This window comes from Rana temporaria, chromosome 4, assembly GCF_905171775.1.
Source record: "Rana temporaria chromosome 4, aRanTem1.1, whole genome shotgun sequence".
NCBI classification, from domain to species: domain Eukaryota; kingdom Metazoa; phylum Chordata; class Amphibia; order Anura; family Ranidae; genus Rana; species Rana temporaria.
Window position 1 is genome coordinate 222,734,404 of NC_053492.1, and position 17,248 is coordinate 222,751,651.

Sequence of the window (17,248 nt, forward strand, 5' to 3'; positions counted from 1 at the left end):
GGACAGATGTGGAAAAGGTTTTCTTTTCAACTTTTAATGTACACAGCCAGATAGAATGGTACACAGAAATCCGCCATCCAGTGACCACATATATAGATGACTGAGGCCATCTTTGTCTGCATGCACCATCCAAGCTGCTTGAAAATGAGTATGCATTAGGAATTCGTTTTGTCTCAAGTTTGATGTCATTTTGTGTAAATTAGTTCTATGCAGTTCTAAATGGTGATCATGTTAACCCATTTTTACTTGTAGAAATGCTATTTATACAGAAGATAGTAGTAATACAGTTGATCTGTGTAAAAATTAGACATATCCAACCTTGCATACTGCCAATGCAATGTTTTTTGTTTCCAACATACAGTATTTGTTTCAGCAATATATGCCACCAATTTGTAAAGACAGGTACAACATCTGTCTTTAGTTTTTACTTGTGAACACTTTTAGTGGTTTTAGCTGTATGGAAAGACGGTTATGAATCTGAAATCCTAAAAATAGATTAATATGTTTTTGTTCATTTGAAAGGATTGGATTTTTCAGTGTATTTCTTTTAGCACTTTGAGAACGATAGATACACTTTGAGAGTAGATCATTACAGGCATACCCCACTTTTAAGTACAAAATGGTGTTTATTTACTAAAGCTGATAAATCAGGCTCACTTCTGCATAGAAACTAATGAACATCTAACCCCAGATTGTTCAATTTAACATTGGTAATAAAACCTGGAAGCACATTGGTTTCTACGCAGAAGTGAGCTTCCTGTTGCACTTTTTTATAGCTTTAGTAAATAAACCCCATTGTGTACTTAAACGTGGGGTATGCCTGTATACCTTTTAGCATATTATTTACAGTAATATATAATAATATAATAGCATATAATATATTATCTTGATAATACGCTATCTAATATCGATACTGAGGTCTCCTTCAAATAATTTTTGATCTTATTGATTTTCATTTATTTTAACAGATACATCAAATCTGAGAGATCGATCATTCTGATTAACTTTTGTCTATCCATCATCTCATCTAATATTCTTATTTTGGTGGGCCAAACACAAGTACAAAATAAGGTAAGAGAAATTCTAAATAACCAGATGGTATGAAATAATTTGAATTCATTTAGTGTGTGAAGCTCTGCCGCAAATTGTGATGACCTTTTTAGCTGACAGTTTGTAATTGCTTTTGTTTATGGTCCTCTTTTTCAACTCTGAATACATAATATCTTAAGTTGTATTTTATGTATTGGTACAGAACTGGCTTCATTTTTCACTTGTTGCTTATTTAAAGTGTAGGAAAAGAGTGATATGCAATATTTCAGTGGTTGCTAGGTAACTGGTTATATTCTCATTATGATCAACAAGGCATTTGCTCTCTTGGTATCAGGGACACTTGTGTTTATTTTGAGATGAAGAAGTAAAAATAAAAGTATATGTGTATGGCTGCTTTTTCTTAGCATGTCAATGCCATCAATGGTGGGGCAAGCGCATATGCAGTAGGCTTCTTATGGATTATCAGCCATATAAAAGTACATTAAGTACATAAGACATCGGTATATTGGATGACCAAACTCATGAAGCAATGGAGCATATTTTGAATCCAATGATAAGGCATGAAGCATTGTATAGTGGGAAATGGAGTAGGATGTGGTGTACTTTATATGTCAAACTTGGGGGGCTCCTAGTGGTATCCTGTTTTGAAGTGATCTAGTATTGTACTGGCTCCTATGCCTTTATCACACTTTTTTCTCCCCTCACAGTTTTATATTAAAGCTATCTCTGAACAGAGATCCACCCCCAACTAAACATTACCCCTCCTCAACCTCTATCTACCCCCACATTGAGAGTGGGAGGGTCCTTCTTTTGATATCCAGATCACAGTCTGGTGTTTGGGGGGGGGGGATATTTGCTCAGAGATGGTCTTTAAAGCAGGGTAGGGATAGGTTTGCCTTCTTGTGTAAAAAGTATCATTAGAATCTATGGAAAATTTGTTTTGTTTGTTTTGCTTTGATGTTATACTATAAATAATTGATATATCATATAAATGTTAAATCCTGTAAGGATGTACTAGTAATAACGTTGAGGAAGTACTACCAGACAATTTGTTGATCAGTGTTTAAATCCAGTTACCTAGTTGATACATTTGGCTTTCTTTTATGTCGCTCCTGATTTAGTTCAAGTTTAACCATAAACATCTATAGATGAATTTGATGCTTTTTCCTTTATACAAGCAAAATGCTTTTCTTTTTTTTTTGTTTCATACATTTTATTAAAGGAAGTGTTACATATAAAGAGCATACAATACATGTCAACAATTGTATAACAAGGAACTAAAGGCTATTGTTATATGAAATTTGCATTAAAAAAAAACAATCATACCGAACATAAATGTGTTCACTTTTGATATTACTGTAAGTTCCATTGGAAATTTGTGAGGAAAATCTTCCTAGGGTTTACTTAGGATATTTGAAGAGTTACTTAGTTCTGTTTTTAGCTATATTTTTTTTACAATTTAGCTATTGTAAAAAATAAGAGAGAAAAGATGATGTTAGTAACTGTAGTATAAGGTCATCTGGAGTTGAGAAGAGCTGGTCTGGATTATGCTGGTAAAAAGGGATATTGATAGGGAAGAGGTGGGACTGCGGGGGGGATATGAAAGGAGGTGCCTGTGCCCCTTCTCCCTACATTAATGCGTTTACAGATAAGGTAATAGTTAAATGGAAACATTGTTTTGTTTAGGCTTGGTATATATGGTTCCAAGATTGGTGGTGAAATCTTTGGGACCAGGGGAGTTGACGTTAAACCAGGTGTTAACACTATGAACTTCCTCTGGGACTTTTGGAGTTGATAAGGTATCTATCCATTTTCTGAGTAGGCTGATGTTGTCTTAAAATGTTGCCAGCTGTACCATGTGTGTGAATTTGGATATCTTTTCTTGTGATATACTGATAAATTCTTCAAGTTTTTTATATTATTACTGTAAGAGCTGGTTCACCCTGGGGTGGCACGACTTTGGGGGCGACTCGGAAGGCGTCCTGAAGATGACTTCAGAGGCGACTTGCAAAATGACTTCTGTATAAAAGTCAATGCAAGTCACCCCGAGCCGCCCCCAAAGTCATACAAAAACCTTATTCTAAGTCGGAGTTACTTGCGTTGCTCCTATTAAAACGGTTCTATTAAATACAATGGGACGCGACTTGTCAGGCGGCTGAGTCGCCTGATGAGTCACCCCAGTGTGAACCAGCTCTAAGTCTCTGAAACCATTTTTTTTCATTGGGATGTTTTCTTATGTTAAAGCAGTATTTATACTCTTAAAATAGTTACACATTATAATAAATACTTTAGAGTGCACCTTGCAGACCTGATTGCTGTATTTTTGAATATGCATAGCTGATAACAGGTATAGGATAAAGGATAGATTAGTGTAACTTTGTAAATTCCAGTGGAGTTTCTAGTAGGATATTCTCCTTGTGTGCCATAGTTAACAAGAGTTGCCTTTTTCTGGATCAAAACTTAAGTGGTTGTGAGTGATTGATAGACATTAATCATACTTAACTTTGTTAATTATCTGGCTAAGTAACATATCCAGGGATAACAAATAACTTTGTAAATACTGTATAACATCTGCATACTATGGGGTTGATTTACTAAAATTGAAAAGAGCAAAGTCAGGTTCAGTTGTGCATGATAGCCAGTCGGCTTCTAACTTCAGCTTGTTCAATTAAGCTTTGACAATAAGACCCCTTTCACACTGGGGCGTTTTTCAGGTGCTTTGGTGTTAAAAAAAGCGCCTGTAAAGTGCCTGAAAGAAGCCTCATCTGCAATCCCAGTGTGGAAGCCTGAGCGCTTTCAGAGCACTTTCACACTGCCAGCGCCCGAAAAATGCTGGTAAAGCCCCACTAAGACCCCTTTCACACTGGGACGTTTTTCAGGCGCTTTGGTGTTAAAAAAAGCACCTCAATGGGAAGGGGTGCTTTAGGAGTGGTGTATTCAATGCTCCTAAAGCGCTGCAAAGAAACTGCTTGCAGGACTTTTTTTTACGCCCTGCCACTGCAGCACCTCAGTGTGATTTCACATTGGGATTGCAGATGAGGCTTCTTTCAGGCACTTTACAGGTGCTTTTTTTAACACTAAAGCGCCTGAAAAACGCCCCAGTGTGAAAGGGGTCTAAAACCTGGAAGCGGATGATTGGTTTCTATGCAGAGCTGCACCAGATTTTGCACTCTCCAGTTTTACTAAATCAACCCGTAGGTTCCTATATTTTGAAAGCATTTATAAATGGACATGCATGGCCTTTAGGCAACTCTATACAGTGTTTGGTTTGTAGCGATCCTCTTGGCCAAGAGCAACAGGAATCTAGATCCCTGGATGAGAATCTTGTTATTAAGGTAGGCTGTGTGCAATGACATGGGGTGGGAAAACCTTCCACCTGTGATTTATTCTTCTCTTGATAACATGAATGCAATGCTGTGTATATATAATCATATATGGCTCTTGCCACTTTGAATCAAACAGGCATGTGGAGCAGATGCACTCTCATTTCTCAATCCATGTTACATGTTGCTTTCTGTGTTGTAAACTGCAGACTGCAGAGGCTGTATGTAAACAGAGCTATGTTTGCAATGGCTTTGTCATTTGTTGACAGCTCTGCACAAGTACAGGGAAAGAAATGGCAGAAGTTGGCAGTTATATTTCGGCAGGTAGTTGTCCCTAGATATATCACAAATCTAATTTGTTTTAAAAGTACAGTTGTCCCTTATTGCACAATTATGTATATAAATTACGGGTTCCCTTACTATGTCTGTGACATAAGCATTTTGGTTGAAGGGAATACAAGCTGAGAGCCGTAAAGGCAGAATTCACTTGAATGTCCACATTTACTGCTCTGTTTTATAACATGCAATAATTTTGCTTGGCCATACAAAATAAATTAACGTGAGCCATTTATTCTGTCAGTGAAACCCGTACTCCATTTCCAAGAAATGTTCCCATTTGTCATCCACAATGTGGTAAAATGTAGTTGATATAATGATTTGGTATCATGGAGCGATAACTTCATATATTATATTTATGTATACTTCACAGCACTTACACAGCCAGTGAGTTACTATCTGCGTATAGTGTGGGAAAAAAAGCCTTGTTTAACAAAGGGATAGAGCTTTGCTCTGCAATAACTCTTTGCTTATTATGTTCATGTCTCTTCTTGATGTTTAACAGGGCATTAATAATGATTGCATGCCTGCATTAGTAGCTCAGGTGTTTAATGATGGTTTATTGTTTTATTTTTCTAATCAGCTTTTAAACATGCACATCATTTTAAAGAGATTCCTTAAACGGTTGTCACAAATCACAAACATTGTATCACTTTCAAAGATATTTTGGTATGATGAAAAATATTTTCACTTTGATGTTCCACAATGTTTTCACTATATACATGCTTAAACTACAATGCTGCAAAAGGTGGAACACAAATTTGGCCATTTCTAGCTGATTAACAACCACCAATGGGTTAGGCCTCATACAGACGACCAAGTTTCTCGACAAAAACCAGCAAGAAACTTGCTGGGAGATATTTTTTTGCCGAGGAAATCGGTCATGTGTACATTTTTGTCGAGGAAACTATCGAGAAACTCAACGAGCCAAAAATAGAGCATGTTCTCTATTTCCTTGACGGGAATGGAGAAAATTGGCTTGTCAAGTTTCTCGACAGCCTAACAAGGAACTCGATGAGGAAAACGATGTGTTTCGCTCGTCGAGTTCCTCGGTCGTGTGTACGAGGCTTCAGAGATATCTGTCGTTGCCCAGCAATGGTCAGCTTTTTTAAGCTGTTTCTAAGATTATGATTCTGTTTGATGGTGTTTTAATATGTCTGCTTATTCTGAATAGACTTTATCTATCATGTCCTCCATCCCATTACATTTTTGTGATACAGGGGTGTATTTAATAAAATTGGAGTGGAAAATTGAGTCCTGCTCTGCATATAAACCAATCATCTTCCAGGTTTTATTGTCAAAGCTTAATTGAAGCAGCTGAAGTTAGAAGCTGATTGGCTAACATGCAGAACATTTGCTCTTACAGTATGTTAAATGGTAGAACAAGTTTACACCCAAAGGTGTCTGTTTATGAAGCAGTGAACAGCGGTGATCCCAAGAATCACCACTGATCACAGCCCATAAACAGTTTATGAAACAGAGATAATCGGGGGGAGAGGTGTTTAAACTGATTATCTCCACACACAGAGAATCCTCATAGACTGACACAGTAACAGCCAGTTTATTAAGCTGTGATCTGAGCACTTCACTGGCGATCTGAGTCAGAATTCACACTCCCCGATTCACCATCTCAGAGGGAAGGAGAGGGATTTTTAACTTCCTTCTACCTCGTTCAGACCCCCCAACACTGTAACTATGTCCCCCTGTAATATTTATGTGTATACATAAATATACATACATATAATGTGTGTGTGTATATACATGTATATATAATGTGTATGTGTGTGTATACATATATATATTATGTAGGGGGACTCGTTATTTTAATTACATTAACCACCCATCTGTCAGTGTACTGAGCGGTGATAATTTATCACTGCTCAATAAACTGACATCTCAGTGTTTTAGTGAATTTATGGTACTGTAATCTCGTAAAGTTCACGAGATTCCAGTATCAGGGGTTGTTCTCCACGGTTTGAAGTGTTGGTAGATCAATTCACTCCTCCAAGGGTGAAGCGATCTACTCCGCTTCATAAACAGGCACACAGAGGAGAAACATCTCCTCCGTGAATGCCGGAGAACAAAGCAGAGAATAGATTTCACTGCTTCATAAAAGGACACCAAAGCAGGTTAAGTTGTATCTTCTGTAAAGTGATGTATTAAAGTGTAACTTAAGGTAAAACTTTCTTATTTCATTTTGGATAGCGTAAAAGAGGGTTATAACCCATGATAGTTTTTTTTCCCCATCTGTGTCCCATTGGAGAGATTTTGTGTCCCCTAGCCAAAGCAGGAAGTGAAAGGAAATCTTTCCAAATCAAGGGTGTATCACCATGGTCACCAGAACTAGTGTCCCGATTGTAAGATTTCCCCTCTATTGCTATTCTGAGGACTACCCAAAATTTAGAATTTTAGAAAGGGTGATTTTTCCTAACAGGGGCACAGACAGCAATACAAACTGACATGTATTATAATCCCTCATCACTCACCACTCCACTCTATCCAAAACAAAGTAAAAAAAAAAATTTCTTCAGATAGTTACACTTTAAATTTGCTATCACATGCTAACTGATGTATGATTGATTGTGAGAACCTTACCTTGATGATCATGATTATCATAGAAAACAAGATATATGTTTGAATATGTATCGTAGGTAAAACGCTTAGTATCATCACTAGATACTAGTAGCAGGAGCCTTGAATCAATGAGATTAAGACTTTGCAAACATGGAAAGATGACTCCCCAAAAATGGCCAGGGAGACATCCATCCCTCATCTGAATTACTTGAGCCTGTCACTTGTAGTAAGAGTCTTGGGTTAATGAACCTAAGGCCCGCCACACATAGAAATATGTCTTCCCAAGAATGTCCAGGGAGGCATATGTCCATCATTTGTATTGATCAAGACTCTCACTGTTTCTCATGTGTTTCTCCCATGGTAAGTGGTTAGGACATTTACAGTTTAACAACATATTCCTGTCTACTAAAATAATATATATAATGTTTGGGTGGTCCTGAATAATTTTCTAGCAAAAAGATTATGATTATTACACATAGGAGAGAAGTGTTAGAATTGGCCTGGGTGGCAAGGGGTTAATTACCATAAGTAATATACAAATAATGATTATATATTGTTTTTAAGGTAATTTACTATATTTTCAAATACTGTGCTCAAGCAGGTGGCTTAACAGACAAAATACTGAAGTTTGAAGTTATAACTTCAAACAAGTAATTTCACAGTAAATAGATAAATAATAAATTATTATCTTATAATATATAGCATAATAATATATGATTTAGCTTGATTATAATAGTACCTTTTCAACAGCAGCAGATTCTCATTCTCCATCTTAACCGTGTGAGAAAAACATGGGATTGTGGGTAAATCTTATAACTACAAACACTTGTTATTTCTTTGTAGTTAAGAGGGCTGGGCTGGAAGGGAGCATTTGTCTTTTAGACACATGCCCCTTCTATGACACTGCAGTGAGAGGCGTGCCTCCACTGCTTAATTTTTATTGGACAGATGGGGCTAATGGTACTTTACCATTGGTCCAAGACTCCAAGCTGTCCCCTGAGCTCAGTACCTCTGACAAGAAGTGAGGAAAGGCACTGTGAGCTCATCCTCTCATTCTGCTGCAGATTGTGTCAGCTTGTATTTAAACTGGCCGCTCTGTATGTAGCTTCTGACCGGCTGCGCAAGGAGCCCCGTATCTCCGGAACCATAGGTTGTAGGGGCCCCACATTTTTTTCAGTGGTGGGGTAGGACTTAGGCTACCTACCATCCAAATTTCATCTCTGTGACCTCAACTACGACCTCAGAACTGTGCCTCACCTGCCTTCCCTGACTGCACGTCCCTGGTTCACGTCACATCACATGGACCTTTGCACATCCTCATATGCATATATGTCTGATTGTGAAGTCAGTATTAGGCATGTTCTCTTCTTGTCATATACATTTTCTATTTACTCTTTGATTTGCTTGTTGGTTTGTTTATTTACTTATATTTTATTGTTATGGTATACATACAATATGTGTTTTTGACCTAGATTCTCTTGCAGTAAAAATGGATTTTGTGTATGATTATGATATTTAATATTCACTATTATGCTTTTTATGAGCTCAGGTTTAGTCAAACTTTTTTTTTGAGCTTTTAATAGAGTGTGGACAGTTTTCTCTCTGTTACTTTTTTTTAATACTGCCTCTGTGCACATTTATTATTACCCTGTGGTTGATTTACTAAAGGCAAACAGACTGCACTTTGCAAAGAGCAGTTGCACTCTGTGAGTGCAGTTGCTCCAGAGTTTATTAAATGTGTTAGCACTTCGCTTTGTAAAGAACACCCAATAACGTGCAAGAAAAATAAAAATACAGAATTTTTGCTTACACACGATTGTATAAGGGAAGTCAGCATAGCTTCTGCTCATTTTCTAAGACCTGGAGCAACTGCACTTGCAGAGTGCAAATGTACTTTGCAAAGTGCACTATCTATTTGCCTTTGTCCTTATGTCAAGTAAAACATAAGGAGAGGGCCATCAACGGGGACACTGGCAGCTATTAAGGACAATTTTATAGTAAATCGTGGAAGGTTTTTGAAACTTTTGTTGGTATGTTACCATTGTCTGTTTTCCTATTAGGTAGATTTCCCTTCACTTATTGTTAAGGTGATGAATGTCAGGTCTAATAGGAAGTTACAAGAAATTACCTGTATATGGGAGAATATATCTTTTAAAATCTGACTGGAAAATTTCCACAGTGGGTATCCTGGCACATTTAAAACCTGACAAAAGTTATATCACATCCCCACATTATCCAAAACTATGAAAGAACTATGTTTTGCCTGGAATAGGACTGTAAAACAAGTTATAACAAAAGCCTATATCCCACCTGCATCACTCTATTGATTATAGTTGTAAATGCATTGTGAAACTAATACAGCTTACCCAGGATAGCCAATGGCTGCTGTTCTCTGTAAGCTAAAGTCCATACAATAAACTATTTGCGCTTATGCCAGGCCATAGTGGCCACACTTGTACCTAGTTTAGTACACTGATCTTATAAACACTTTGGTTTACATACTTTATAGAACAGGAAACCCCCAGATGTAAATACCGACTAGTCTTCAGCAGACCATGACAATAAAAATGTACATTTCTCTGCATCTACAATCTGTCAGCTTTAATAAGTAAGGTTATGGATGGTAGCTTTTGAGATTTTATTTTTATCAATGTAGTTCCACTTGATGCTATGTTAATAATTATTGTCTGTTGGCATGTTACAGTACTAAACCATAAATTCATGATTAAAATAATAATGTTTAATAATGGATGAAAAAATGGTTAGGTAGTTTGTTCATGTTAGTCAACAAAATGAAGAGCAACATGTTGATGTTGGAGCTGACCCACATAACATAAGTCTTTTCTATTTGTCCAGTCTTGTGCCTCACCGCATTATTTGGTGATCATGAGCTGGTTCATTCTTAAAAAAGGTAAACCCAAAGTTAGTGTTCTGTGACAAATACTCTCATTTAATTACAGTAAGAATTAATGCATTAAAATCTGTGAAAGCATATCATATGAAAATGAAATGGCTTGTATTTACTGTGGAGGAAACATTAACCTCCCTGGCGGTATCCCCGAGCGTGACTCGGGGTGGGTTTTTCTTGCTGCGATCGGTATCCCCGAGTCACGCTCGGGGTAGACATGCAGAGCCTGCAGCGTGCGCTGGCTTACCTTCTCCTGGATCCAGCGATGTCACCACGCTGTGTGAGCGAGCGGGACCTCGCTCGATTCACACAGCGTCCTCCTGTGCCGCCGATCTCCGTTCCCTGCGACGTTACGACGCACGGGAGCGGAGATCGGCGCCAAATTCAAAAAAGTAAACAAACACTATACATACAGTATACTGTAATCTTATAGATTACAGTACTGTATGTAAAAAAAACACTCCCCCCTTGTCCCTAGTGGTCTGCCCAGTGTCCTACATGTACTTTTATATAATAAAAACCTTTCTTTCTGCCTGAAAACTGTAGTTTGTCCATAGCAACCAAAAGTGTCTTTTTATGTCAAAAATGGTTTTAGATCAGCTAGAAAACAGCGATAATAAATTATAATCACTTGCAGAATTGTGCGATAGCGATTTGCGGGGAAATTCGTCATAAAAAAATAAAATAATGACAGCAACAATTCTGCAACTGAAAAAATTTCAGTGATTTTGATTTGATTACATTATTGAATAATTTTTATTTTAATTATATTATTACTTGCTATAATTATTTATAATTATTTATTATATTATAATTTAAAATTTTGTTTTTAAAAAAATGTCATACCCGGGATGCCTATTAGATTCTTGTTTGGTCAGATTTAAGTGAGTTATTCCTAAAAATCACAGGCCTACAGTATAAAACAACAAATTTCCTTGCAAATAATTGTACCGCTTTCAGCATGTTTTTTCAGACAGAATCATACCGCCAGGGAGGTTAATCACATAGCGAAGTTCATTTATTTGTCTTAATTTAAATATTGATGAGTACAATAATCAGTAAACACAAATCAGAAATATTTTCATTAGTATGATTATACCACTCTACAATGAGCTAAAAAATCTTTTTAATTATAATAATAAAAAAGTTTAATTATTTTCATTTTAGTAATAATCTTTTTGGCAGTAATCACATAATATCATTGGTGACAAAAAGTGTCCTCACATTTGTGTACCTAGCACAACGTGTACAAACTCTTATTTCACAATGTTGTTTCAAGGCCGGTTCCATGAAAATTTATATTTTGCTTGGATAGAGTCAATCTGTGAAAAAATTGTGTATTTTTATGACAGTGAATATTCTGAGTTATTGTTTTAATGTTTTTCTTAGTTCTGGATAAAGTTATGAACCCACAAGGGTTCTAACAGTGCCCATATGGGCCTATATCAAAAGTTTTGGCTTTAGATGTAAGTTAACATCACAATGAGAAGTTTACCTTTTTTTATTACTGTAAACAGACAAAAAGTGGTTGGTCAAAATGTTTTCATCTTTGCTCAAAAGTGTAAAGCCAAGAGCTGTCTTAGAGAAGCTGCATAGTGAGGTATACTTAAAAGACATTGTCAGGAGACAAAAATAAAAAATCTCCAGGTATAGAATTCAGATACCTAGGGGGTTGTATCAGAGTGCTACACTATGTCTCACATTTCTATTGGCACATAACTATGATGGAGGTCCTGACTGACCAGTATGAAATTATCGGAAAGCTTCGTCCCCATCAGGTAGTGGGAAGGTTTGCCTGTCATAGTAAGCAAGTGTTCAGCCATAATGACACAGTTTAGAGGCTGCTGCAGGTATATACCGGCATTGTAAACATGTGTACTTGCACGTTATAATTGAAGTATAGCGTCCAGTATAACGTCCAGATGGTCTTGCGTGGAGAAATGAAAGAGATTAAAAAGACTATATCTTCCTTTTAAATGGATATGGTATAAAACAATGTTTAACGTCTAAACACAGATAAGCTTACTTTAGGGCACTTAAAAGTCAATTTCAGATTGTGTTCTTCAAATTGCTTTGAACTGTTTTACCAACTAGTCCCTATAATCTTCATGATATGTTTTAAATTCTTAACAGTTGAGTGAATGATGTAATTCTTGTGACTGCTACTCTTTCTTGCTACTATTACTATTTACCAGTTTCACATCCCGTTCTTCTTCATGTTCAGTGACCGTGTACTGATTGGTAACTATTTGTAAGAGAGCTTCAATTTATCTCTAAGCAGTGAGTGAGATCTCTCCAGTTCTTACTGCGTTCATTAAAATAATAGACTTCCTAGCCAGGCATTGAACATTAACTCTACTTTCCAGTTTAGAATATTTCTTGCTATATAATTTTCCAAAACCTAGTTTTGTGTAACACTAATTTGGTATTTGTAGGCTTGTTACTAGAGCATGGTGTTCATGTGTCTATTATAACATGTACTGTAGTTATGTACCCAGGTCATCTTTCAGAGATGCTTGCTTGTCCTGATTTGTCAGAATGTTAACTTTGGAACAGCACCAAATGCCTTAGGCATCTTTGTATTATGGTACTGCCTTTTACAGTTGATTCTTTTTTTTTCTTTTTTGTAATTTGCTGTTCAAATGGTACATTTTATTCATCTATGGTCACTTATGAAAATCTTTGCTTTTGCTTCATTACCATGCACCACTGGAAATAAATAGGTCATGACATGTGTATGGGATGACCTTCATAATGATCCAGAAGGACATGTACAACACAGACAAGGTCATACTTTAATTAGATATAGTTCACCAATAAGAATAATGAAAAAAAAAATATTCAGCAAAAAATACCCTAATAATCTAAAATAAAGAATGAATTTGTTTGAATGAGTGAATAATTGCAATTAGATACTGAACATGATACCATCAAAAAATAAACATCAGTACTATAGACCAAAATATATAAATTTGAAATTAACCTTAAAATAAATAAAGCCATCAATAGACATGCTAAATATATTAGAAACAATACAGAGATGTATGAATATTCAAATGCCCTACTGGGCAGTGATCCCAATCACTAGTGCTGTAAATCATGTGAAATAAAATAGAACGGGACCAAAAAGTTCATAATCATAGAAAGTTACATAAAATTCAGTGTTTGTAATGGTGCAATAACGGTTCCCTAATTGTGTGACTTCACTCCAAAAGATTCTGTGCTCCACCAAAGTGCAATGTAGCAGCTCACCTGAATAGTGGACCCATATTCACATACAGGTCATATTGCATGTATAGACATTAAAGAGAAGATCCAGACTCCTTCAGAAAAACATATTTTTAAAGCGGAGTTCCACCCAAAAATGGAACTTCCACTTAATCCACTCCTCGCCCCCTTACATGCCACATTTGGCATGTAATTTTTTTTTTTTGGGGGGGGGGGCTTCAGGAGGAGTGGGACTTCCTGTCCCACTTCCTCCCTCCACCGAGGGGCTGCAAAGGCGAATAATCTAATTGCCTTTTGGCAGCCCCTCCCTGTAGGCAATCGCCTGGGACACGTGACAGGTCCCAGGCGATCGCCTGTCCACTCGGAAGGTGCAGCGCCACTCGTGCATGCGCAGTGGGTGCCTGGGCATGAAGCTGAAAGCTGTCACGGCCGGGTGCCCACACTTAGAATGAAGATGCCGGCCGGAGATGGGGGGGAGAGGAGCGGAGCCCCGGCCGGTGCGTCACTGGAACGTGGAGCAGGTGAGTGTATGTTTATTAAAAGCCAGCAGCTACACTTTTTGTACCTGCTGACTTTTAATAAACATTAAAAATTAGTGGAACACCCCTTTAATCGGCTTTTGGGGGTTATTGCTGGATGTTTGGGCAGGTAAGTGCCCTAATAGTAAAAATCAGCAGCTACAGTATTTTTGGAGGGGGGGGGGGGGGGGCTTACATGTGTTCACACAAGCTAAAGTATATCAACTTTTTTCACTCTTTGTTAAAAACGATATAAATGCTTTGCTTCAAACAAATGAGCAAACTAAGGACAGGTCTCCACTTTTCTTTTTTAAATCAATAACCTATTTGGGTGTTTAGAATAAGGCTACTTTCACACTGAAGCTAAAACAACGTTAAAGTGCCGGTCGTTTTGCGGCATTTTAGTGTCACTTTTGCAGCGTTTTTTAGGCTAGCTGGACGATTTTGCTGCTTGCAGAACTTTTCCTAACGTCCCACAAACGCACCAAGCGAGTGTGAAAGCACACATTGAAGTGAATAGGGGGCAGTTTTCAGGCGCTTTACAGGCTCTATTTCTAGCACTAAAATGCCTGAAAACTGCCTCAGTATGAAAGGGGTCTAAGGGCCATCATAGGCCAGCCAACATTGGTTAAATCAGTATATCAGAACTCACTGTGCCACATCATTAAAATTAGTTAACAATTCCTAATATGACAATAGGAAAAACATTACAGTGGAAAAAAACGCCAGGCTGCTATCTACCACGTCAAAGACATACTGAAACAATTGTTTTTTGCTGAGTTGTTTCTTTACAAATAAGTGAAACCCATCATTAGTGAATGTAAGTGTTAATATCTAAATGATGAATAGAGGAATAATATCTGAATGATGCAAGATAATATCTGTATAAATACTAGTTTCCATCCTTTCCTAATATTCTCACCAGCTGCAAATCCTAAATAAGATCAAAATGAAACTTTGATATAAACACTGGGGGAGATTTACTAAAACTGATGCACATAGAATCTAGTGCAGCTGTACATAATAACCAATCAACTTCTAATGCCAGCTTGCTCAATTAAGCTTTGACAATAGAACCTAGAAGCTGATTGGTTGCTATGCAGAGCTGCACCAAATTCTGTATGCACCAGTTTTAGTAAATCACCCCAACAAAAAAGTAAAATTAATATCACAAGCTGCACTCCAGTTAATACGAAAACTATGTAGCCAATTTTTGAATGCTTTACAGGCTCCTGTAAAAAAAAAATACAATTTTTTTTACCTCCAAAGCTTGTGCATTTAATAAAGAAACAGACGGTAATTTGCTCTCTCCCTGGATCTAGACAGTGAGATATGCTACTTGTCAAAATCTCTAAATTGATATATATCCAGGGAAATATCTATCAGGTTTTTGTTTTAAGTTCTAACTATTTTGCTAGCAAATGATTGATAGCACTGGTGTATGTGAGCCATTGCAGTGTGCTTCCTTTAAGTGTGCACTGCGATCGGCTGAATCCTTAATATTGGGTAGCGCATTCACATATATTTGCCTATTTGTATGTATAATATGTGGATGTGTAGATATATATGTATGGAGATGTGTATGTACTATTAGGAGGATGGTTGTTGTTGGATTACATCTTGCATAGTTGAAAAAGCAGTGTGATAGTACTGTATATCTGTTTGTTATTGTAGTGGATAGAGGGAGAGTGCTGCAATCATGAAATAATTTTCCTATGAGAAGTAAAGACACTACAGAGACTAGATTGGACTGTGAAGAGGTTTATTGAATTGTTACTACTCTTGCAGTTTGAGAAGCGCTGGCTCTTCTTTTGGGTTTTCATGGGCATTTTTATTTTTTACAAAGGTATACTTATCCTTTAAATTTCCACACTGATTTGAACTTACTCGAGTGATTCTCAATACCCAAACTCCATATAGGTTAAATAAGTATATAAATATACACATAGAGTAAATCTGCTTTAAAAAATATGTTTTAAAGCATTAAAAAAGCCACCATTTACTGAAAAGTGAAGTTCTCAACTTGGGAGGTTTTTCTTTGAATTGTATTCTGTTCTGTGTACTGGGTGATAACAAGTGTTGACACTGCACTGAACATGCTACCTAATGTTTTATTACCTACTGTCTTAGTTAAAACACAATAAAGACTGATAGTTAAAAAAAAGGGGATGTCTTTACAGAAAAATCAATCCTAGAATGCAGGAATAAGCCCTACCCGAATGTGTTCCATCATGTGACTTTATTTGGGAGCATCAGTTGCTGGTGTATAATTTGGAGACTTTTAACTTATACAGACAAAGAGAGACATTTTGGGGACACCTGTATTTTCTAGATTGGGGAGAAAAGATGCCTTCACCCTATTAAGGGTATATGGGTCTAGCTTTACCAGCAAAACCTCCCAAAATGTTGAACACTTTATATCATGTTGATCCATTGACGAGGGCTAACTCTGATGAATACACTATAAGGCCTCGTACACACGACTGAGTTTCTCGGCAAAAACTAGCAAGAAACTTGCTGGGATTTTTTTTTGCAGAGGAAACCGGTCGTGTGTACATTTTTCGACGAGGAAACTGTCAAGGATCCCGTCGAGCCAAAAAGAGAGCATGTCTTCTTTTTCCTCGACGGGAATGGAGAAACTTGCCTTGTCGAGTTCCTCGACAGCCTAACAAGGAACTCGACGAGGAAAACTATGTGTTTCGCCCGTCGAGTTCCTCGGTCGTGTCAAACCGAGGAACTCGCAGGGGTGTCAAACTCAATTTCATTGTGGGCCTCATTAGCATTATGATTGCCCTCAAAAGGGCCGGTTGTGTCTGTAAGATTAGATGTCCAGTGCATCCCCTCCCCTTACATAAGATGTCAAGAGCCATCCCACTATCAGAAGTTGAGTCCCCCACTCTCCCTTACAACACAGTGTACCCCCTTTTCCTTATGCTGCTGCTGGGAAGAAGCTGGATGCATTGTTTGAAAGCAGAAAGTAAGGGTCTGGAGGAGGACCAGAGGAGGACTGGTGCTCTCCAGCTGCAGGAGAGGTGCAAGGGCCACATGAAATGGTCTAGAGGGCCGAATTCAGCCTGCAGGCCTTATGTTTGACACCTGTGCTCTAGAGAGACACACTATATGTTTGATGCCTACCTTTGATGACTGACTGAATTTTTTTGATCCTTTTTCTTCCCCTTTTTTCATGCTTCAAACAGTTCACAATCACCTGTGATCGTGGTTTCTATGGAGGCTGTGTATTATGCATCTCTGTCTACTTCTTGATGAGGGGGTTATATATATATAGGTAGGGAAGTACTGTACATAGTCAG

The 17,248-nt window shown here is 37.5% G+C and overlaps 1 protein-coding gene across 4 annotated transcripts in view; it reads left to right on the forward strand.

Moving 5' to 3' along the window:
- ADGRB3 (adhesion G protein-coupled receptor B3) overlaps positions 1 to 17,248 on the forward strand; it is a 1,023,178-nt gene that overhangs the window by 792,276 nt on the left and 213,654 nt on the right. For all 4 annotated transcript variants that reach the window (XM_040349908.1, XM_040349906.1, XM_040349909.1 and 1 more), the window contains one exon: positions 969 to 1,071. In XM_040349908.1, coding sequence (XP_040205842.1) covers positions 969 to 1,071 — 103 coding nt within the window. The remainder of the gene's footprint in view (positions 1 to 968; positions 1,072 to 17,248) is intronic.